We start from the raw sequence: 23093 nt of genomic DNA on the forward strand, positions 1-23093 counted from the left end.
ACGAGGTTTACCTGTGGCAGGGCTGGTGGCCTCAGGACAGCGAGTGCACCGGCTCGGCTCGCATCCGCTGGGACGCGGACAGGAAGTGCGCGATGGAGACGGTGCTGCAGTACTGCAGAGGTGCGCAAACGTGATGGGTCAACACAAGGAAATGCTTGAGTGAATGACTGGTGGCGACATTTTTTTTTAATATTACAGTATAACACAAATTACACATTCTAGCCATGAAAGAACACTCGAGAATTCACATAAATATTACGTGATGTTGCCATTTTGGCATGATAAGATGTGGAGAGGTTCTGACATCAGCATATCTACACCATGAAATTAATAATAATAATTATTATACAATGGAACACACAGGAGTGCAAGAAGGAACACGTATTTACTGTGATTTATACTCTGATACTCAGTTCACAATGCGATCACTGTCTCCTCTCACATTCATACACAACGTTTTATTTCTACTTGTAAAAATGAAGAAGTGGCAAAAAATGATCTTTAAATTAAGAGAGAAACATGCAATACATCCCCAATTTTAATCATGTATGCCGCCATTAAAATTGGAGCATTTACATTATCAAATCTTTTGTCACGTCAGTATTTATTTATTTTTAATTTGACGTCTGAACTGTGGTGCTGCTGACTTTGTCTTCCAGAGAAGAACGAGAAGAAGCCTCAGAAGTCGTATCTGATCCACGCCGGCCTGGAGCCGCTCACCTTCACCAACATGTTCCCCAGCTGGGAGCACAGAGAGGACGTGGCCGAGATCACCGAGGGGGTCCGCGACACGCACACACACACACACACACACACACACACACTCACACACACACACACACACACACACACACACACACACACACGATGTCCCATCACAAAGTACAAATATTCTCCCGCGTTCCCAGGAGGCGGAGGTGTGCAACCAGATCATCCTGGTGGAGGACGTGTTGGCCCGGCTCAGTCAGAACACCTTCCCCCTGGCCCAGCTGCGGGCCCGGCCGCTCCCCGAGGGCGTCGACCCGCTCCGCCTGGAGCTCTACCTGTCCGACCGGGACTTTGAGGTCAGTGCTGCGAAACCCCCGACAGATACTGTACAGCTGAAGCGCAGAGCTGGAACAGTTCATATTTACCATTGTGGTTTTTTTTTCTCTCTTGTCCTATTAGTGGTTATACCCTAATTCATTATAAAACACAACGCTTGCATTACATATCTGCCATATATCAATAAAAACACATGCCTCACTCACTGTAAACTAATAGGAAATAGTGTTAGGAATTCCTCATTGCAGTGAAAGTAGCTTCTGAGGTTTTTGGAAATTTCTGCTTAGATTCACAGCATGTTTGACATTTACTGTAAGTGAACTTTACACTGAAATTCAAACTTCATCACAGACTTTGAGACCATGGAAACTTTCATATTGCACAGACGATGCAGCTAAGAGTGGATTTTGCTTTGATACGAAATATATGAAATATACGGAATGAGAAATTGATGAAAGTCACGCTGTTAGAAAATAGTCCATCCTAGACGAAGCACAAACGCTGATGGGAAAAAAAAACAAGCGAACGGCATCTGTCAATCACACAGTGAACTCTGTCAAGTTTACGCTTTAAATAGTCAAAAGTCGGATTTTTCTTCTAAATCCTGTTGCGCCTCATTCTTCTCATCCTTGCTAACTCCATCTAACTCTCACTTTTCAGACCAAGTTGTAGGTGGATTCAGGTAAGAACAGCCACTCGTGTGATCTCATCAACACCGGCGACCTCGTCGTCTCCTGTGCATGTCCCTCACGTGGATTCAGAGATAAACTCTGATTCGCTCCCGCCACACACACGGTGTCTCTCTGCGGCGCGGCGCTTCGTTCGTGCTCGGCTGCGCGCTTACGTCGAGAGAGCTCCCGACGGCCTTTCACGTGTCAGCTGAGACGTTCGCACAGAAGAAATATTAAAAGACACGTGACCCACACTTAGACGACATTGATTCTAGGAAACAAAACATAGATGGAACATTCTAAATAATCGGAAATTTCAACAACACATATATAGAATTTCATATTTTGTTGTTAGTCGTATATGGATGTAACGGCAAAAATCTTCATTTTGGAATTCATGAAATTTAGATTCATCTCAGAGCTGAAATAATAAGTTGATTATTCGATTTTTTTTGCTTGACAGAAAATTGATTGGCAGCTTCTTCTTTTTTTAATCGATAAATTGATTCAGTCGTTGGTTTTATTCTGAGGATTTACATTTTTTTGTGTTTCGTAACATTTCATAGACAACAAAAATAATATTCGGCAGATTTATTTGGTGACAACAATACTAATAATTTCATGCAGAATTAAGTCTCCAGATAAATACATTTTCTTTTTTTCTTTTATTCTTTTTATACCTTTTTTGTTGCAGGAAAGCCGCAACGATAACTGATTTTTTTTTTTTTACCTCTATTTTTTCACATGAACAACTGAGGCTGCGAGTAAAACACCCTTTTATTTTGTGAATGGATGATTGAGACTCACTTCCTCTCTTTTCACGTCCCCACACCTCTCTCTTCTCCTCACACGCTCCACCTCCCGCCAGTAGATAAGTGCACCTACTTGTGATTCCCCTCCGGCTCACTCACTCCGTCTGTGGAGCGCCACAAACAACTTCCCCGTCCTGACATGGTGCGAGAGGTTTACCGAGGTTCTGGTCCACACAGGACCGGGTCATGACTGTACGCTCTGATCATCACCCGCGCTCAGTCCGGTCAGCGAGTGTGTTCAAACAGAGACGGTGAATAAAATGTGTACGAGTACCAAGTCCAAGTTCTCCCCCAAAGTAAAAACCCCCAAAGTTATAATTTAATGTGTCAATGTTTCCTCTGAATCTTCCTTTTGGTCTGATCTGGATCGATGTCTTAACATCAAAATTCCAACAGGGAGGAAATTCATATTTTGTTTAATTTAGAGGTTAAAAAAATAACCTAATTTCTGTTCATGATCATAAATCTTTTGGCATTTTTGGTCCTTTCTATTTGCAGTAAACAAAAATACCACTGTTTTTGGAAATGGAGGCAAAGTGTGGAGGGGCTGACAATGATAACAGTGCTATCATAAGAATTTTTTTTCTCAGCCAATCAATCGCTCAGTATGAAAAATTAAACTTAAAAATGTGACATTCCTTCAATTGTCAGATATTAGAAAAAAGATTAAAAAAAACAAAAAACAAAAAAAATCTCTGTATGCATCTATAAAAGTCTACTTGTCCCTAATGTTTGCAAGATTTATCCAGAGTTACAGTCTTTGGTAACTCTCTGATTTTTGATCGATAAGCTATGGTTTATTATTTCATTTTGAATATATAGTTGCACTTATCTTACACACAACACATGTTAATCAGGATATAATCCTAGTTTGAAAAGCTCAAGTTTGCGTTCTTTTTTCCCTGTTTTTACACTTGCTTTTGTTTAAAACGGAAAAGAAAAGATTTATATCCTCTGTGGATAATAAATATACTCGTCAGGACACGTTTAAACGCCCCAACACCTTCCCGTAAAATGACAAATTCAAACTTCCCCCCTTGCAGCCCGTCTAACTGTCTGTGTGGCTTTTCTTTTTGACTAATCCGCTCTCTTCTGTCTGTCTCTGTTCTCTTCTGTCACAGAGAGCTTTGGACATGCAGAGGGGTGAATACGAACGTCTGCCAGGGTGGAAGCAAGTGAACTTGAAGAAGGCCAAAGGACTGTTTTAAAAACCAAGATGGCGTTCGTGGAGTGGAGAGAGACGAGGATGGAGAGAGAGAGAGAGACAGAGAGAGAGAGAGAGGGGGATGGAGATACAGGAAATGTCACATTGACCTTTAAAGTGTTAAGACGTGCGAGGACACTGGAGAGAGAGAGAGAGAGAGAGGAGGAACCTTGAATCTGAAGAGGAGACCTACACTGGACCGGAGATGCACTCGCCTTTGCTTATAGTCACGTTTTTTTAACTTCTTCAACCTTGTCGTGGCAAAAATCTAACTCGAGTGGTTTCTAAGCGAACGGCTAAAAAGAAAGAAACAAACTTTGCTTTCGGTTCATCACACGGTCGGTGGGACTCGAGTCACCGCTCATGGACGCTTTGGTGTCAGAGTGCCATGCTATGGTTGTGTATGTGTGTGTGTGTGTGTGTGTGTGTGTGTGACTGTATATACTGTTTGTAATGTATGTCTACTTGTGTTAATGTGTGTTTTAGATGCGTCTGTGACTTTGTATCTATGTAAAAGAAAAAAAAACCTCCTGTCACGTCAGGTGTTGTGAGGAGGGTTGTCTTTTCTTTTCTTTTCGTCTTTGTCGTCCACAGCGTCAGGATGCTGTCCCGGCCACGAAGGGGAACTCTTTTGTGTTTTGCACGGCCGTGTTGAACAGCTGCTGTGACGTCGACGGGGAGAGAAGCAGCCGCTTCGGTGAATCAGAATGTATAGTGCCTTTTGCTTTTTTGTGTACAGTTTATATACAGAAAAAAATTCTAGTCTGCATTTTGGAAGACTTTCTTTGTGATATAAGACATAGTGAATTAAAAAGAAAAATCACGATAACGCTCAAATGCGAGGACTCTGCGTCGTCTCTGTTCGTGCATCATCAGCTGTACAAAGAAATTATTTTTGAGGGATACACAATGATGAAGGTGAATTAAAGGCACACTGATGGGGATATTGTTTTGGTGATTTGAATTATTATAATTTCTCTCTAATTTTTTTTTTAATATGATATAGAAGCAATTGATTATTCATTATTATCAGTATTATTAAAACGTATTGTTGTTTAGAATGGGGGTAGGACTGGATAGTTTATTAGAAGAAGTTTATTAAATTGTGAAAGGCTGTGATGTACACAGTAGGCATATATAGATAGATAGATAGATAGATTCATTATGTTATAAACCACTGAGGATTAAAATATGTGACCGGTGACGTTCGTTAATACCCGAAAACTACATTTCCTTGTCGGTGCTTCACAATAAAGCTTTTCCGCAAAGCAGCCGCACGGGAGACTTTTATTGTGAAGGCAGCGGGGATCTTCGAGTCAGTGTCCGCCTGCTGGCAGAAGACGGAGAAGGAGCCGCATCGTGTGCTCGCCAAGAAGGTAAGACGTGCTTTTGTGTCAAAAAGATGAATAAATAACAATAAGAATATCCATGAGCAGTTTAGTTAAGATTTACTTTTCAGTCTTTCATATCCGGGTTCCTTCATAATGCAACAAGCTCTGTGCGAACTTGACTATTGATAAACTCAAACTACGGAATCTCGGGAGCTCACTCGTTGTCAAATTTCGCGACTCTGTCACTAGAATGTGTTCAGACACTTTTCTCAAAAAAGCGACTGGCGACAATTCCAGCGACTTTGACGTGAAAGTACATGTTGTTTTTTCTCCATTCAACGAGCACTCGGCTGCAGGCGGAGAGGAAGGTCATTTGCAGTCTGCCCCCCCTCGCGCGGCCAGACTGCAAATGAAACGCGCATGCGCGAAGCCGCCGCTGGCCGGGCCCGCCCTGGTTTACAGTCAGGGCGAGATGTAAATGTAAAGTTTTCTTTGTCTAAAATATAATTCACTGCACTAAAATAAATCACTGCATTCATTGTGACATTAGAGAAAACAAGAATCGACAGAAGAAAGTTCATTTGTAGTTCTAAACACACAAACACACACACACACACACACACACACACACAATTCATTCAACACATATTTATGGACAATGTTCAATCTGGGAAATGTGCAATTATGGACAATGTACAATCATTACTAGCATAACCACCCGTTTAAATTCTATCTGCACAGTTGTGCTCAGTCAACAGAGACATTTTATTTATATAACAAAGTTTCCTAATTGGACTCTGGCAGAAACCGTCAGACCTTTACAATCTTCACGTCAATCACTTTCATTGAAACGATACAGTGAGCCACGCCGTTTACAGAACACTGAAGTGCACACGGTACAAAGCATCAGATACTCATTTATTTTTTTATTAAAAATCTGAAATCAACAGGGCACATGCATGTGTAGCTCTCTCAAAGTAATTGTACATAGTGTCCTGAACGTGCAAATGCATTTTTTTGTACATAAATCTCTACAGAAAAGTGCACGTCCATCGCTGCAGTCTGGTATAGGTAGAAGAGTTTTTTATCAGCAGTTCCCACACTAAGTGCTCTTTGGTAACTTCGTCTTAACAAGGCAGCATGCGGAGCAGTGAAATGTAGGTCACTTCTTCTGTCCATGAACTACTGATAATGTGTTCCGTGGTTCCCAGCTGAGGGTCAGAGGTCACAAGGTAAACATGAAGGACTGAGAGATGACTTAGGTAAGAAAACTAAACTGCAAACTCGCATGATTCAGTATCAAAAAATGGTCTTAAAATGACGATAATATGGTTTATCGCAATCATTTCTGGGACAATATATATATATCTATATATATATAGATATATATATCTATATCTATATCTATATATATATCTATATCTATATAGATATATATATATATATATATCTATCGTGCAACAAAAAGTAGTTATCGTGACAGGCCTACATCAGACATGTTAATCCAGATGATCTCAGCAGTTAAATTACTTTGAACCCCATCCCTCCTCCCACCTCCTCACTCCTGGATCTAATGGACATATTGGTAGATAATAATATCGGCCGATATCAGCCTTTCACAGACACATCGGTACCGGCCGGTATGTTTAGACCCCAACCGATATCATCTCACTGGTACAGTCCCCCCCTTCACTGAAAGTTGCCATAATCAAACCAAAACCCTGAAAAAATCTGGTTTAGACTCTGGTGAAAAAAAGAATTGCCGACCAATTTCCAATTTCCCATTCATATTCATATTGAAATGCCTTGAGGGGGTAGTTACATCTCAACTCCAGACATATCTTGATAACAATAACCTCTTTGAACAATTCCAATCCGGCATACGTCCCAAACATATTGCACACAAACAGCCCTGGGTCAAGATCACCAACGACCTCCTCTGTGCAGCTGATTCTGGTCTGCTCTCCGTCCTCATCCTCCTGGACCTGACTGGAGCCTTTCACACCGTGTCACACCAGCTCCCCATGGACCGTCTGGTACAGCACTGGGATCTGGGGGCCACTGTGTGTCACTGGTTTGCCTCCTACCCCGCAGACGGGACTCATTTTGTACAGATTCAGAATCACCGGTCAGAAAAGTCCACAGTCCACCACCGGAGTTCCACAGGGTTCAGTGCTGGGGCCACTCCTGTTAGTCATCACCTCTATCCCCTTGGCAACATCTTCCGCCACTCTTCTGCCTTAAAATGAAATGTATTATTAGGGCCCGAACCTATGGCAAGCATTGTCAGGGGAGCACCTATTGTTCTGGAAGGAATTATTATTATATTGTTATTATTATTACTTCTGTACAGAGCGATGGCTCTACTCTAAAAGGATGGATCTTTCCTTTCAGAAGATGTCCTCCCAGGTCCGACTGAGGCTGCTGCCGAGCGCCAGGTGTCTGTTCGACGAGCCCCTCCGGCTGACGGTGGCCGGGCTGCGGTCGAGGCAGCTGGTCGCCCTGAGAGCCCTGGCGACCGACGACAAGGGGGTGGCGTTCAGCTCCTCGGCCACCTACAGGGCCGACGCGGGCGGGGACATCGACCTGGCCAGGGACCCCTCGCTCAGCGGCAGCTACGTCGGGGTCGAGCCCGCGGGTCTGCTGTGGTCGTTGAGGCCGGACGTCTTGCACACGAGGTTTCACAAAAAATGTTCGCTGAACCCCCACGTGGTGAACTTCTCTGTGCACGAGGGGGAGGGGGAGGGGGAGGGCCGGATGCTGGCCCAGGCGGCCGGCGAGAGGCGTCTGATCGCGGACGGAGTCGGCCGGCGCCCCGTCAAGGAGGGGAACGTCCGTGGAGTCCTGTTCACTCCACCTGGTGGGTCCATGGTCATATTTTTAAGCAATCCCTTAGGGAAGTTAAAAAATGATACTGACACTATGTTTTATCAATAATTCACCTGTGGAGATATAGCTATAGAAAACACTTAGAGGAGCCGTACCTTTTAATTAACAGAATTAGCCACTGTTTGTTTGATTGAGTTTCTTTTTTTTCATTTCTTTTAAGGAAAATATAATTTAAAAAAAACATGTGCTGGTCTCAGCTTCTCATCTGTGAATGTTTGATGCTTTTCTCATATATGGTAAAATAAGAAAGCACTCTGAATACGTCTACTTGGGCATTTTTCATTATTTTCAATCATGTGATTGGTGTTCCCCCAGGAGAAGGTCCGTTCCCTGCCGTGTTGGACCTCTACACTTTGGACTTAGGTCTGTCAGAGAAGAGGGCGTCTCTGCTGGCCAGCCGAGGATTCGTGGTGCTGACCGTCGCGCTGTACGGCCACGACGACATGCCGAAGAACATCAAGGAGGTTCACCTGGATTTATTTGAAGAGGCGATTCAGTTCTTAAAAAAACAAGACAAGGTTAGTTCTGTAAAACTTCAGGTTGTTTTGTATTTTTGTTTGACGATGTGTACCATGGTGTGTAAAGGTGGTCGGTGAGACGCCCCTCTGCTCGACCGAGCCCTGCAGTAAAAAAAACCAAACAGCTAATAGTTGCTGTTTAATTTTATTGCTTTACATTTCTGATGTTTTTCCACAGGTGGGCAGTAAAGGAGTCGGTGTGATATCCCTTTCCAAAAGTGGAGACCTTGCACTTTCCATCGCCTCTTTCCTGCCAGATGTTGAGGCCACCGTGTGGATCAATGGCTGCTCTGCCAACACGGCGTTTCCCCTCTACTATAAGAAAAAGCAGATCCTCCCCCCATTAATGTTTGACATCGGCAAGCTCGTTCACACCGAGTCAGGGGCCTTCATAGGCAAGTATGTCATGAACAGTACCGAGGCAGAGGAGAACAAGGCCACTGTGGTTCCCATTGAACGAGCCAAGGGACGTTTCCTCTTCGTGGCTGCGGAGGACGACCTGAACTGGGACAGCAAGGCTTACGTGGACGAGATGGTGGAGAGACTGCAGCGTCACGGCAAGGAGAACTTTGAAAGTGTTATTTACCCGGGAGCGGGGCACTACTTAGAGCCGCCTTACGGGCCCAACTGCCCCTCCAGCTTCCATGGGCTGGCTGGTAAACCGGCCCTGTGGGGGGGTGAGGCCAGCGCCCACGCGGCAGCTGAAGTCCACCTGTGGAAGAAGATCCAGGAGTTCTTCAGAACTCACCTGAGCTGTGGTGCCGCGCAGACCAGAGCCAAGTTATAGATGCAAACACACTGACACAAACACATTGGAACAAATCCAATTGTTTGTTGGGAAATGTTTTCGCCGTTTTTTGGACAAAATTAAAAGTGCCTTATTGTGACTTAGGTTCATCCTTTTTTTTATTATCCTCACATTATCCTATCTTGTTAAACATTTGCCTGACTTGCTACGACAAGAAATGTTAGCAGTCGCACCAAAATGAAGCTCTGGCACAGGGGGCCGGCTGCCCCCTTGGGCCCCTGGGCCGCTACACTCCCAAGTGTCGTCTTCTATCTTCTAGACTAGACTAGGAGGCTGGTGTTACTCACCAAGGCCACTTGATGGCGACACAGGCCTTTTTTCAACACGGGAGTACGTCGCTCCTGCTCCTGCTATTACACATTACCCGTATTACACAATATATAACTCATTACAATATTTGTTTTTTTCTGTACATACTGATCGACCAGTGGTTTAAAATGTCAGCTGCACAGGATCAGGTACAACAACAAAAAAATCTCCAGAAGATCACGTTGACATGTCATTTGAAGCACATTGGTGCAATACTTCATCGTACAGATTAAACTGATTGAAGGGGGTCAATGTGTTTTCAGTTCTTACGGAGCTCCTTGACAGAGGACATAAATAGGGTCATGAATACATTTTATTGACCTTTGCACTGGGACGCCGTTGATAGAACTGTACATGTGTTCTCACAGACCTACTGGAATGTGTAACAAATCCAAGAAAAAACATTTATTTACTTTATAATTTTAACTCATTCATTCAGGGCCTGGCTCTTTAACGTCTCTGTTTTTCTGTTGTAGTGATGGCGTCGGTGGTGTTGCTCGGGTGAGATCACAGATCCAACAAAATGCCACAAGAAAAAAGGTGCAACGGGAGTTTCCATTGCTAGTTTTTTTGTGTGTGTGCTTTGTCCCAGTGCCCAGGAAGTGTGACTGATCCTGTTTATTAAATCACTGTCACAGAACAAAGTCCAAATCTGTAAAGAGACAGCTTTCAAAAACACATTGAGCTGTTTGATGCTGAATTTGTTGGGGTTTTTTTGAACGGAGCAGAAGTTCCTCACTTTGCCTAGCCTTTTTCTTACAGTAAGTTCTACTTTTTATTATTGGTGGTACAATGGCCGTGTTGCATTTTTATGACTTTTTGCTTTCCATCTATAGCGGCATCATGAGCTCCAAATTACTACTATTGGTGTAATCATACTTAATATACTATATACGGTACTATATATACTATAATAATAATAATGATATATAATACTAAAGACCTGCAGCACTGACGACATTCCCATCGGCAGCAGCTGCTCTGTGTGCTTAGGGGCCAGTTATCAAATATTTACATAAGCAGCAAACTAAATTAAGATGTGAACACAGTAAACATTACACTTGCTGCATTAGCATGTTAACATTTAGCTCCAAGTGTCTGTAGACTCTCAGTTATGATGTATTCATCATGAGCATTGCCTTTATTGTCATTCGTAATAATTGGTTTTGAAAAACTAGTGAAATTGATTAAAATCTCTCAGATTGTAACTCAACAAATCTGTATCAGGTCTCCACCAAATTCTGCTCCATAATTATTATTATATACATGTGTGTGTATAATATTTTATTTTTTTAAAAAGAGTGAAGTGTGAACTCCGGTGTTGGTATTATATCATGTGAGTGATGGCGCGTGTTAAGACAAAAAAAAACCCCAACACGTTTCCTGTCAGTACTTCACAATAAAGCTTCTGCGCAGATCTGCCGCGCGCGACACTTTTATTGTGAAAGCAGCGGGAGGCTTCCTGCTACCACGGTGATCAACATGTCATATTACTTTCGCTCGCAGGGAAACAACAGGTCAGTCGGTCAGTGTTGCCAACTTTGCGACTTTGTCGCTGTAGTTAGCGAGTATTCAGACCCCGCTAGCGACTCGCGACAAATCTAGCGAGTTTTCCGGGTGTTATTGGAGACTTTCGGAGACTCTGACGTGAAAGCACGTATCGTTGCCACTCTTCTTAGCGAGCAGCGGGCCCCTCCGCCGCCGCCAAGCGCTCACAGGCTGCGCAGCAGGTGACGTTTGCGCATGCGCGAAGCCGCCGCTGGCCGAACCCACCCTGGTTCACAGTCCGGACGGGATGTAAATGTCAAATTGTCTGTGTCTAAAATTAAACCACTGCATTTATTGTGACATAAAAACAAAAACAAAACAAGAATCAACAGAAGAAAGTTCATTTGTAGTTGTAAGCATATAGTTTTTCACTCCCTCTGAGTCTCTCCCGCGACGTCATTACTCGCTCGCACAGCGTCTGTTACAATTACACGCGCAAGGTAAATTATGCAAAATTGGGCTATGACGTCATTTAGCGACTTCTAGCGACTTTTGGCGCCGACATTACCTACTGTACGTACTGTACGTACACTGCCGGCCGGTGTCCGACGGTCCCGCGGACCGAGACGGTAACGGGGGGGTGCCTCTCCCCTCAGAAGAAGATGTCCTCCCAGGTCCGACTGAGGCTGCTGCCGAGCGCCAGGTGTCTGTTCGACGAGCCCCTCCGGCTGACGGTGGCCGGGCTGCGGTCGAGGCAGCTGGTCGCCCTGAGAGCCCTGGCGACCGACGACAAGGGGGTGGCGTTCAGCTCCTCGGCCACCTACAGGGCCGACGCGGGCGGGGACATCGACCTGGCCAGGGACCCCTCGCTCAGCGGCAGCTACGTCGGGGTCGAGCCCGCGGGTCTGCTGTGGTCGTTGAGGCCGGACGTCTTGCACACGAGGTTTCACAAAAATTGTTCGCTGAACCCCCACGTGGTGAACTTCTCTGTGCACGAGGGGGAGGGGGAGGGGGAGGGCCGGATGCTGGCCCAGGCGGCCGGCGAGAGGCGTCTGATCGCGGACGGAGTCGGCCGGCGCCCCGTCAAGGAGGGGAACGTCCGTGGAGTCCTGTTCACTCCACCTGGTGGGTCCATGGTCAGACTTCAAATCACAGATTACTGTAGGGAAGTTAAGATCAGATGATACTGACATGATTTTGTCTTCCAAAAAAAAATATTGAAATCAACAAATCACCTGTAGAGATACAGATATAGAAAATCCTTAGAGGAGCCGTACATTTTGATTCTCTGTATGAATGTGGCCAAGCTGCCTATTTGTCAAGATGTAAATATATCAATTAGTTTAATAAACAGAAGAAGCGACTATTTTATCGATTGGATTTTTTTTTTTGTAATTTCATTTGAGCAAAATATACAAAAACATATGTTGGTCCACAGCTCCTCATCTGTGAATGTTTAATGCTTTTCTCATTTATGAAAAAAGGAAAGCATGCTGAATACGTCTGCCTTCTCTTCATGGACACACACGTGGTACAAATCAGGTCATGTGATCATGTGATTGGTGTTCCCCCAGGCGGAGGTCCGTTCCCTGCCGTGTTGGATCTCTACACTTTGGGCGGAGGTCTGTCAGAGAAGAGGGCGTCTCTGCTGGCCAGCCGGGGATTTGTGGTGCTGACCGTCGCGCTGTACGGCCACGACGACATGCCGAAGAACATCAAGGAGGTTCACCTGGATTATTTTGAAGAGGCGATTCGGTTCTTAAAAAAACAAGACAAGGTTAGTTCTGTAAAACTTCAGGTTTGTTGTTTTTTTTACTTGTTTATTTGGTTGACGATGTGCGTCAGGGCGTATCGAGCCTGACATTCAGCTGGTCTGTCTGTGTGTGTGTGCAGCGTTATGTTTTTTTCCCCACCAGCCTACAGCGAAGAAGAAAACCACGTTCTGAGCCAATCAGAGGCAGAGAAGGGCGGGCCTTCGACTGTAATTGGCTCTGACCCTGGTATTCTTCTACGCTGAATGTTGGTGGGAAACAGAAATCGGGCTTCGGGATGGGCACCGAAATCCGGTATTAAACGGGTGCCGGGGCTTGATTATGAAAGACCATAGTTTGCCAACGTCGGAGTGTTAGCTGCCAACATCACAAACGCAGACCTGATCCGTGTGTCGCAGAGAGTGAACCAGTAGAAAGTCTGCTTGTACTTCACCAAAACTCTCGAAGTGTAACAAATGTTTTGCAAGCAAAGTAAATAATATTGCCAAAGAAGAGCTACCATTTACAAAATTTGGGTCCAAAACCATCCCCATGAAAATGCACCTTTATTCGTGTTTTAAGTCATTTACACAATGTGTTTTACACACATTATCAACAATGTATATGGGAACGGTCAAGAAAAGGTATAACAGGTATATTATTGCGGTGCCAAAAGGCGCAGTGAACATTTTTGAGTGCACCTAAATGATGTGCTGGTTAGTGTGTTAAGGTGAGACGCTCCTCTGCTCGACCGAGCCCTGCAGTAAAACAAACAGCTAAAAGTTGCCGTTTCATTTTATTGCTTTACATTACACTAATGTTTTTCCACAGGTGGGCAGTAAAGGAGTCGGTGTGATATCCCTTTCCAAAAGTGGAGACCTTGCACTTTCCATCGCCTCTTTCCTGCCAGATGTTGAGGCCACCGTGTGGATCAATGGCTGCTCTGCCAACACGGTGTTTCCCCTCTACTATAAGAAAAAGCAGATCCTCCCCCCGTTAATGTTTGACATCGGCAAGCTCGTTCACACCGAGTCAGGGGCCTGCATAGGCAAGTATGTCATGAACAGTACCGAGGCAGAGGAGAACAAGGCCACTGTGGTTCCCATTGAACGAGCCAAGGGACGTTTCCTCTTCGTGGCTGCGGAGGACGACCTGAACTGGGACAGCAAGGCTTACGTGGACGAGATGGTGGAGAGACTGCAGCGTCACGGCAAGGAGAACTTTGAAAGTGTTATTTACCCGGGAGCGGGGCACTACTTAGAGCCGCCTTACGGGCCCAACTGCCCCTCCAGCTTCCATGGGCTGATTGGTAAACCGATCCTGTGGGGGGGTGAGGCCAGCGCCCACGCGGCAGCTGAAGTCCACCTGTGGAAGAAGATCCAGGAGTTCTTCAGAACTCACCTGAGCTGTGGTGCCGCGCAGACCAGAGCCAAGTTATAGATGCAAACACACTGACACAAACACATTGGAACAAATCCAATTGTTTGTTGGGAAATGTTTTCCCCGTTTTTTTGACCAAATTAAAAGTCCCTTATTGTGCCTTATGTTCATACTAACTTGAGCTTTGGCTGTAATCGTTTAGTTCTGTTTGGAATTTTTTTCATGAAATTTCACAATTATGCCTTTGATAATTCGGGTTAAAGTTTTTTATTGGGGTTAGGCTCTCAACTCAGAAAAGTTAAAATCTTTTTTGAGTTTAAACTGCAAAGATGAAGTACTGAACTTTATTTAAATCAAGATTACAGTAGCGATGAAAGTTTACTTTGCTTGAGACTGAAATCGTAGAATATGCATTGGTTCAAAAGTGATTGAAATAATTACATTTTCTGAACTTGAGGCAAATTGTCCAGACTTGCAGAATTTAAGTTTTGCATTGTGTTGTGTTGTGTATCTATAAGATTTATACAAAACATTTTATCACGTCAGCAAATAGTGAATGTAAAATTCTAAACTGTAATTAAACATTTAAACTATAAAACTAAATTGATAATGTCATGCGGTCATTTTTATTGTTTTTATTCCTCTTACATTTACTATAGTTATAGTGTCAGTTAATGTTTCCTTACATTTCTTCTTTTTTATTGGGTTTAAAAAGGGCAGTAAGCGATTTTAATCTAATACACTTTGTGTAAAATTCAGCAAATATTTCCTCACTGTCTGCTAGCTGTCAGCAGGGGTGTAGCAACAAACAGTCTCTGTGGGGCCCCCGCAGCTATGATACCTATTAATTTATGTGTGTTCTGATAGTAGATAGCTAACTCCTACTGTATTCAGCTAGTAAAAGTTACAGCTAGCTCGCTAGCAATAGCAGCTGTGTGGATCTCAGCTAGGTAGCTGCTAGCTAGCTGTCGTGGGGGGAGTTTGCTAATAGCTGGTCACCTTTCTTTTGAAAGAAATTATTGAAGTTGTTTTCCCTTTGTTTGCTTTTAATCTCTTTCTTTTCTCTTCTGGGACTTCAGCTGACAGATTCTGCGTTTCGATGGGTGAAATGGAACAATCGATGGCGTGGATGCTGATTCAGGAAGACGGAAAACCGTGGACGTCTTAAGCAGAAGTATTTATTACAAGAGCTCAATGTTGAGGAGACTTCTGGTTCGCTCCACAGATCAACAGGTTCACAGTGTTCGGCGTCCCAAGACTGTCGGCCCGTCCCCGGTCTCTGTAGTGGATTTAGCTTTGAGTAATGTCGTCATCTCCCCGCGACTATGACACCTCGAGAGAGAGAGAGAGACTGCCGCTGCTCATTGAGTGTTTCGTCTTGCCATAGATGAGATGACCTCGCTTGGTGCCTGAGCAGACTCGTCTCAAGAGTTTCTCAGGGGAGGATAGACGGAAATTCGTCCCTCGGAGAACCTCCACTATTTTTTGAAATACATAGTTCAGTCTCTCAGCCAATGTTGTCAGACAATTTTGAATTCATGTCATGACACTAATTACTTAGAAAACACTAATTCCAGGCTTTCTAGGGTCCCCTACGCCACCCACCCTTTGGCCCTGGGTAGTCTGCCCCCCCCCCCCCCAGTGCTACGCCCATGCTCCCATCACACGTGTTGAGGAACACTGGAGAAAAACTCCAAAAGCTTTTTAACCTTTCAACCTTTTTTCTCTCCTTCCAGAGCACCGAGCGGCTCGTCGCATCCAAACAACCCTGGCGAAAGTGGAAAGGAGACTGGAACTGGGAAGGGAAACGAGACGCAGGTGAAAAAAACAAAAAAAACAACAACTGAAACATGACTTTCTGTTTAACCGTCTCACCCTCTTTGCTTCCGCTCACTCTGCAGAGATAAGAGATAACAGCCCGTTGTTGTTCTCCTCGTGCTCAAACCACGCTCTTCAATTAGACAAGACAGCCTTGATCTTCCTCCTCTTCCTCCTCCTCTTCCTCCTCCTCCTCCTCCTCCTCTCTCGCTCTTTGTGTTTCTGTAATTCGACTGCTCCCTTTGTGTCACGTCGGCGCGACAGAGCTCTCAGCCGCCGCTGGCTTTGTGAGAGGCGGAGGGGATTATTATGTGTTCCACCACTGTACCTGCACAAAGAGGCGAGCACGGAACACAGTGTGTTTTAGTGTGTTCTACACACACACTGCGGTTTAAGAGCGCGCGCGCGTGTGTGTGTGTGGTTTTTATTGGAATCAAGTGTATTTTTTTGTGCCAGATATTATGACAATTTAAAAAAAAGAACCTTCATGTAGATGTATAGACAGGCAAATTGGAAGCTCAAAATATAAGTTGCCACTTGAGCGAGTGTCTTCTTTCAAACAACGCTGCTGCATGTTTTAAAACACCGTTGACGCAGTTGCCCTCTGTCTAATTATAATAATGGTAATAATAAACTTTGTTCGCATAGCACCTGTCGCATTTAAAACAGAGTGAAATGAACTGAAAGCAGGAAGAAGACACAAGCTTAATTCAGCACAAGGGGAAAATGCAATAAGAAATAAAGTCAGGATGGAAAGAGAAAATAAGGTCAATAAGATATAATTGAAAAATACTATGTACAATAACAATAATAACAATATTTGAATGTGAATGTTTCAGGTGAAAGGCTACAGTAACAGTTAGTCTTAATAATTCAATAAATAAAGTTTCCGTCCGTCCACGTTGTAGACTCCATATCTGAATATTTATCATGTTTTTGAACTCAACCGAAAATGAACACGGTCTTTTAAAGAAGTATAGAAGTGCTGCATGGTCATCGTACACAATCGTCCTGTAGATAAATGTATCTGAGGCACATTGGGACCAGAGATCCCATCAGCTTCTCGTCGTCCGCCCGCTGAGCTGATTACACTTCGTGTACGGAGCCTAATTACTACCGGGTGACATGATGGTCGGATAAATGTTTTTTTTCTTCTTTTACCAGTTTAAAAACACATAGCTGCTCAAAGGACTTTTATTTAATACTACTACATTGTTCTTTTCTATCCTTTGATTTCTTAAATGAATGTTCTTTAGCAGAGAAACTCCAGATCCTTTGTTTTCACCCAGCAACATTAATTACCCCCTTTTTTTTCTTCCACCTACGTAACCAAGAGCGCCTCTAAACCTTTAATACTTTGTAATCTTTGCTCCTCGTTTCTCCTCTTTTAATCCGTTGAACAAGGACGCACGAGAGCAGCGATTCCAGAAACGTGCTCCAATCCCCCTGCAGTCCAGTGGCCCCCGTGTGTTTGGCAGCTCCGCTCGGGGCCCTTTCGCCAAAGACGCAGGCGAAGGGAACCGAAGCGAGCCAGGCGCCGTGAAAGCAGACGATCAGAGACTTCTCCTACGCTTCTGGTAAAAGCATGAGGTTTTTTTTGCTTGTTCGTCTTTGCAGGTTTTTTTCGCTCGTTTGAACTTGTCCCAGCGAGACCCACAACATGGCCGACGCTCCTGCAAAGACTTCCACGCATCCGAGCTGCATGGACGCGTGCGTGCGTGCGTGCGTGCGTGTGTCCCGTCTGCTAATGCCGTATAGATTTGCAGAAATACACTAGATGATGATAAGGAGAAAAATATTATACGCTCCCCCTGTGTTTTCTCTGATGGATCCATGAGAATCACATCCATGCAATCACCTTTACATTGAAGAGCTCCTGTCTTTTCAGCAGGTGGTAACGTAACATACTCATACTGAAGCCTGGACTCTGTTCTTCTACGACTCCTACTACCACTACTGTGGCGTAATTACCACGTAGTGCCTTGCACGGCCACACGATGGTGCTACAGCTGAACATTGTGAGCTCAAACACAAAGTCACAGACTCCACTGGTCCAGTTTTGAGCGGATGATGCGTCTGGCTGGACTTTAAAGAAGAGTTGAACAAATAACTTAAATTAGACTCGAGCAGAATAAGATTTTTTAAATTCCAAAATACTCACTTCAAACACAAAGTTACTGTAACTCCCTGGCACATCAAAAGTGTCACTCCTTTCTTTCCCTACTTCCAAGAAATAAAGAGTAAAGACCAGAGTTAGCCTATAAAATAATTTTTTCCTCATATTAAATAAGCCATAGTTTCATTTTGGGATCATACAACAACAAAAAATTTAAAGTGGATTTAAACCAATCAAACCTTCTTGTGTCCACTTAAAGGACGGACCCCACCATTTAGAAGAGAAGAAGAGCCAAGGCTTCCCTCCACATCTTCCATTAAAAACACAAACTATCCCTCAATACCCGCAACGGGTAAATCACACAACAGGAAGCTGCTCGCTCGAAGCAGAAAAGAGAGAGGAAGAGAAACCCACCAAAGCCCAGCGACCACTAAAGGGAATTCACCTGTATCAGCCAATCACAGCAGCCCATCTGCAGCTCATCAGGGCCCACGAACACACACACACACACACACACACACACACACACACACACACACACCACCACAGGTCAACAGTGAGACAAGGCAGTGATGGGTCCTGAGCCATAACTACACACAGATCCTGAATTGACTGTTAAAGACTTTCAACAAAATCCTCCTACTATTTCATATTCCTTTTTATGACTTGAAAGAAATGCAAGTGTTTGAAATTAGATACTCTACTGCATGTATACTGTATTTCTACACTATTTAGAATATAAGTAAAGGACTAGAAGTTGTATAATATATATGGAAGAAGCTGCAGAGAGAGAGAGAGAGAGAGGGGGGGGGGGGGGTTAGATCATTGCATCTACAGAATATCAGAGCAGATATATCTATATCTGAGCTGCAGCGTGGTTCAAGCCCGCAGGTTCGGTTTTGACCTTTTTCATCATGCATATTATTCTCCTTTCTTTCTTCATATAAGTTCCACAGATGGTGACTTTCACGGGAATAAGGGGAGGCAGAGAGTAGCTCAGTCCCACGCTCAGCCTGAGCTCTGTGCAGGCGACAAAACTGTCCTCAAATAGACGCGTGCGTGCTTGTGTGTGTGTCTGTGTGTGTGTGTGTGTTTGTGTGTGTGTGTGTGTGTGTGTGTGGCGAGAGAGAGAGCAACACCTCAAATGAACCTCTGGCTTCGTTCTAAGATCTTGTGACGATAGCTCAGAGAGCAGGGTTCAAACGGGAGCGGCGCGAGTGCAGCGGTTACACAACGGTTCCTATATAAGTATAAAAGAGAGAAGAAGAATGTGTCATTATATAACACGAGCCGCGAGGGAGGACGATGACAGCGACACTTGCAAAAGTTGTGTGGATATCATAACCGATAAATCCATTTCATTTGTTTCACTCCTCTCTCCTTTGGCAGGTGTTGTGCCCTTGAGCAAGGCACACACACGCGCACACACACACACACACACACACACTGCTTCAGTGGAGCAGCAGAGAGCAGGTTGTCGGTTCCCCGGTGTGACTGTGTGTGTGTCTTGCACAAAAAGCAGAGAAAATTAAATTTAGAGGAAGTGAAGTGTTTTTTGGCGAGTTTCCCTGGAATCAGTACGAATCCCAGTTCCCGCTCCAGGTGATGGCTTTGTAAACGGCTTCGTCTTAAAAATGAAAGAATCAGCCGCTTTCACCTGCGACGTCTAATTTGAAGATTGTTTCATTTGAAGGATCTTTTATTTAAGAATTCAGAATCAAAGGAAAAAAAGCAAAACTGAGAGAATAGCCAGACAAATAACAAATTTGACTTTCAGAAATATATATATATATATATATATATATATATATATATATATATATATATATATATATTCTTATCTTATCTTTTAAATCAGGTTTGACTCCTTGGATTTATTTTGGAGCCTTTTTTTAGGGAACACAAACCTTATGTTTGGAACCACAGAGAGAGACGAGAGGTCCAGAGTCACTTCATCACTTCGGCATCGACTCTAAGTGAAACTCTAAAGATTTTGCCAAACCCGACAGAAGAAGAAGATCCACAAAATCATATCAGGGCAAAACATAATATGAAAATAGTTTAACCATAGAGTTTATACATCTGAAGTATAATCGTGCTCCAGGTCGTCATGGCGATATAGACGACTTTGTCTCCGTCCGCTGCTTTTAAAGATGTTGTCGAATATACAGTGTTAGTCTTTTCATTCATATCCAAGAGAAACGCTGCTTGAATACTAACTCCAGGTCTCAGGGGAGTAATTCAATCTTTCCATTTAATATTTAAGCCAGAACAGAAAATATTCTGTATAAACCTCAGGGCTTTTATTTTCTGCCCCCTGGTGGATGTAACGGGTCTCGACAACGCGTACAGGTGACAAAAGCCCCAAAGTGCTGCAGGACCTTTACTCTAAATCTGTTGAAGGGGATATGATGAAATGTTAAAGGAACACACACACACACACGCACACGTACACACACACATTTCTCCTGTCAATCATTTCACAAACGTATAAAGTGTACAAGTGTGACAAGTAAAAACGATACTTGTTGATAGTATAAATTAATAGTTGGCTATTAGTCTTAGAGAAAAAAGAAAATCACGCCTCCTGTGCATGATCTTATAGATTTCGAAAGATAAATCTAATAACGACAACGACGACACAAAAACACGCCCCCTCGTCATTCCCCAGTGGTCCAGGACCACCGCTCGTGTACATATATATATATGTTCATCAACTCTGGCAGAGACAAACCAATTAATTGCACGTGTTTGACATTTGCAAGGGCCTTTTTTTTTTTTGGAAAGAGCGGCTAATTAGCTGGATGAAATGATGAATTATGGATGGGCGGTTATTTTCTCTGCCATGAGGGAATTTGTCTGGGATGTGAAAGATACCGCAAACACTGTTGTCTACTAACATCCTCCAATTGTTTCTCTTCTTTTCATTTTCTTCTTCGCTGCTGCTGCAGAGAGATCATCGAAGTTTCATCTGACATTATTGCTCCGACGGGCCGCACGCCGAGGAGGTTTGGTGACGACGGGCGTTCAGATGCATTTTCATCATTTCTGAAATCAACAGGTAGGAGTTTGACAATTAGGTGAAAATTGCACCGCTGAGTATTTTCCTGCTGCTGGAAGGCACTTTAGGATGATGTTCTCTTTTATTTGCAGACGTGAGGTGTCGGAGAGCTCGGCGTCTGTGCGGCGACGTCGCGCGCGCGCGTGTGTGAGAGTGTGTATGTGTGTATGTGTGAGTGTGTGTGTGTGAGCGTGATGGAGCGTTTCCATCGGGTGATGGAGGAGAGTCTGGGTTTGGTAAGTGGATCTCACATCTCGCTGCTCACAGCTCTCTCTCTCTCTCGTCGAGGGGGAGGAGAGGCCAGAGGATGGACATAATCTAATGACCATTTCTACACACTCTCCCTGGTTACCCTGGAGACACACACACACACACTGATGTTGTTTGAATTCTACAAACTTAAACTCAAAGCTTAACCTTTTTTCGAACCGTGTTGCTGTGATTTAAAACCCCTTAAGCAGCGTTTCCCTTTTAGTAATCTCATGCCACACACACACACATAAATATACATATATATATATACATATATATATATATACAATATATTCTGGATCAGCTTCACTTCACAGAAAACTACATGTTTCAAACTGTGCGAGTGAAATATTTAAACTCCCACATATTTTATTGCTGCGCCTTCCCATCAAAATGGGAATATTCTGAATAGCTTGTCTTTTTTCCTTCTTTATTGTTTTTACACATTTCCGAAAAATTCCTGCAGACACATTTGGCGTCTTTGGAAACTGTGGGATTTCCACTTGAGTCAAAAAATAAAGGCGTTCTGGTTTGAAAACCACGCTTGTCTGCGCGCGCTGAGCTTTTAAAGAGGGAACGTGATCAAAGTGTGATTTGTGGAATACTCGTGGACGTTCTAAAACAAGTTGTAGGAAACTGTTTGTACAGCCGCTCCGGGAGGAGTCGGCGTCGGCTGGGTTTGAACGGTAAAATGCAAAAAATGTGACGAAGCTGAAGCCCACTTGCAGGGTCCTGGAAACATCTCAAATTTTTCCTCGCATGATTGGCGACTAAACGAGGGCAAATAATCAATAATCAATGAAAAGAAAACATTCACCCGGATTCACCTTATCGGTGGACTTTACGAGAGAGAGAGAATTGTGCTTAAAATGTGTCCACCCCTTTGTTCACGTACACAAACGTACAACAAGGAACTAAAACAAGACAGATGTCCATGTGCATGAGCTCACACAAATGAAGCATGTGCACACAAACAACATGTCATCACACACACACACACACACACACACACACACTCACGGACAGTCACGCCCTCGCCTGACTTTAAAGTCAGCCGGAAGGCCTGTAAACAACACACTGGAGTTTATTTTAATCAGCTGTGTGTGTGTGTGTGTGTGTGTGTGTGTGTGTGGACTGTGAAGTCTGGAAATAATTAAGATAAGGGCTTGAGGGGACGGTGAAGTGTGTGTGTGTGTGTGTGGGGGGGGGGGGGGGGGGGGGGGGGGGGGGGGGGGGGGGGGGGCTGACAGGACAGACATGCATCTCCTGGCTATATTTAGCTGAGTGAGGTATTCAGAGGCAGGTCAGCTCCTCTGTTACTGTCTGCAGAGTTTGTTTTCTTCTGTGTGTGTGAGTGTGAGTGTGAGTGTGTGTGTGTGTGTGAGTGTGAGTGTGTGTGTCCGTGTCCGTGTCCGTGTCCGACAGCGGCACCTGAGTTTCTTTCCGTACATTTTCCCCTCAAAGCCAAATGTGGAAAACAGATTGCAAGGAGAAGGAGGGGGCCGGGGAACATGAATGACGGGAAGAAAAGAAAAAAACCCTCTCGCCGTCTGATATCGGACTTTCAGAGAGCATTTGCACAATCGTCATTTTTGATCCTGCGCCGCGCTGCTTTTGTGTTATTGTTGGACGTGCAGTCGT

General features: G+C 44.1%; 3 protein-coding genes and 1 long non-coding RNA gene across 18 annotated transcripts in view; all 4 read left to right on the forward strand.

The window, feature by feature from the left end:
* The window catches only part of LOC118311168 (supervillin-like), a 46881-nt gene extending 42313 nt beyond the window's left edge, over positions 1–4568 (forward strand). For 11 of the 12 annotated variants that reach the window (XM_047332125.1, XM_047332117.1, XM_047332120.1 and 8 more), the window contains 4 exons: positions 1–120; positions 660–781; positions 909–1064; positions 3649–4568. The exon at positions 1–120 is cut by the window's left edge and continues 24 nt beyond it. In XM_047332125.1, coding sequence (XP_047188081.1) covers positions 1–120; positions 660–781; positions 909–1064; positions 3649–3735 — 485 coding nt within the window. In that variant the 3' untranslated portion in view covers positions 3736–4568. Of the gene's footprint in view, positions 121–659; positions 782–908; positions 1065–1704; positions 1727–3648 lie in introns of all 12 variants that reach the window. The other variant, XM_047332121.1, reaches the window with a different exon arrangement.
* Positions 4569–5021: 453 nt separating this feature from the next.
* LOC118311018 (acyl-coenzyme A thioesterase 1-like) lies at positions 5022–9361 on the forward strand. 2 transcript variants are annotated; one of them, XM_047332040.1, is made up of 4 exons: positions 5022–5107; positions 7460–7922; positions 8267–8469; positions 8648–9361. In XM_047332040.1, the coding sequence occupies exons 2-4, from the start codon at positions 7460–7462 to the stop codon at positions 9254–9256; spliced, it is 1275 nt and encodes a 424-aa protein (XP_047187996.1). In that variant the 5' UTR covers positions 5022–5107; the 3' UTR covers positions 9257–9361. The 2 variants fall into 2 exon arrangements, with proteins under 2 accessions (XP_047187996.1, XP_035490380.2); XM_035634487.2 differs by having other exon boundaries at positions 5040–5107; positions 7457–7922.
* An 839-nt stretch (positions 9362–10200) lies between these two features.
* LOC118311017 (acyl-coenzyme A thioesterase 1-like) lies at positions 10201–14808 on the forward strand. Of its 3 annotated transcripts, none has more exons than XM_047332038.1 (4): positions 10201–10347; positions 11731–12199; positions 12649–12851; positions 13657–14808. In XM_047332038.1, exons 2-4 carry the CDS (start codon positions 11737–11739, stop codon positions 14263–14265), a joined length of 1275 nt encoding a protein of 424 aa, XP_047187994.1. In that variant the 5' UTR covers positions 10201–10347; positions 11731–11736; the 3' UTR covers positions 14266–14808. The 3 variants fall into 3 exon arrangements, with proteins under 3 accessions (XP_047187994.1, XP_035490378.2, XP_047187995.1); XM_035634485.2 differs by having other exon boundaries at positions 10214–10347; positions 11734–12199; XM_047332039.1 differs by lacking the exon at positions 10201–10347 and adding an exon at positions 10361–11103 and having other exon boundaries at positions 11734–12199.
* Positions 14809–15890: 1082 nt separating this feature from the next.
* LOC118311609 lies at positions 15891–22593 on the forward strand. Its single transcript, XR_007030756.1, has 4 exons — positions 15891–16023; positions 17428–17600; positions 21091–21200; positions 21293–22593. It is a non-coding gene; the product is annotated as an uncharacterized LOC118311609 (long non-coding RNA).
* The last annotated feature ends 500 nt before the right edge of the window (positions 22594–23093 follow it).

The sequence above is a fragment of the Scophthalmus maximus genome, chromosome 5 (genome assembly GCF_022379125.1).
Source record: "Scophthalmus maximus strain ysfricsl-2021 chromosome 5, ASM2237912v1, whole genome shotgun sequence".
Classification (NCBI taxonomy): Eukaryota; Metazoa; Chordata; class Actinopteri; order Pleuronectiformes; family Scophthalmidae; genus Scophthalmus; species Scophthalmus maximus.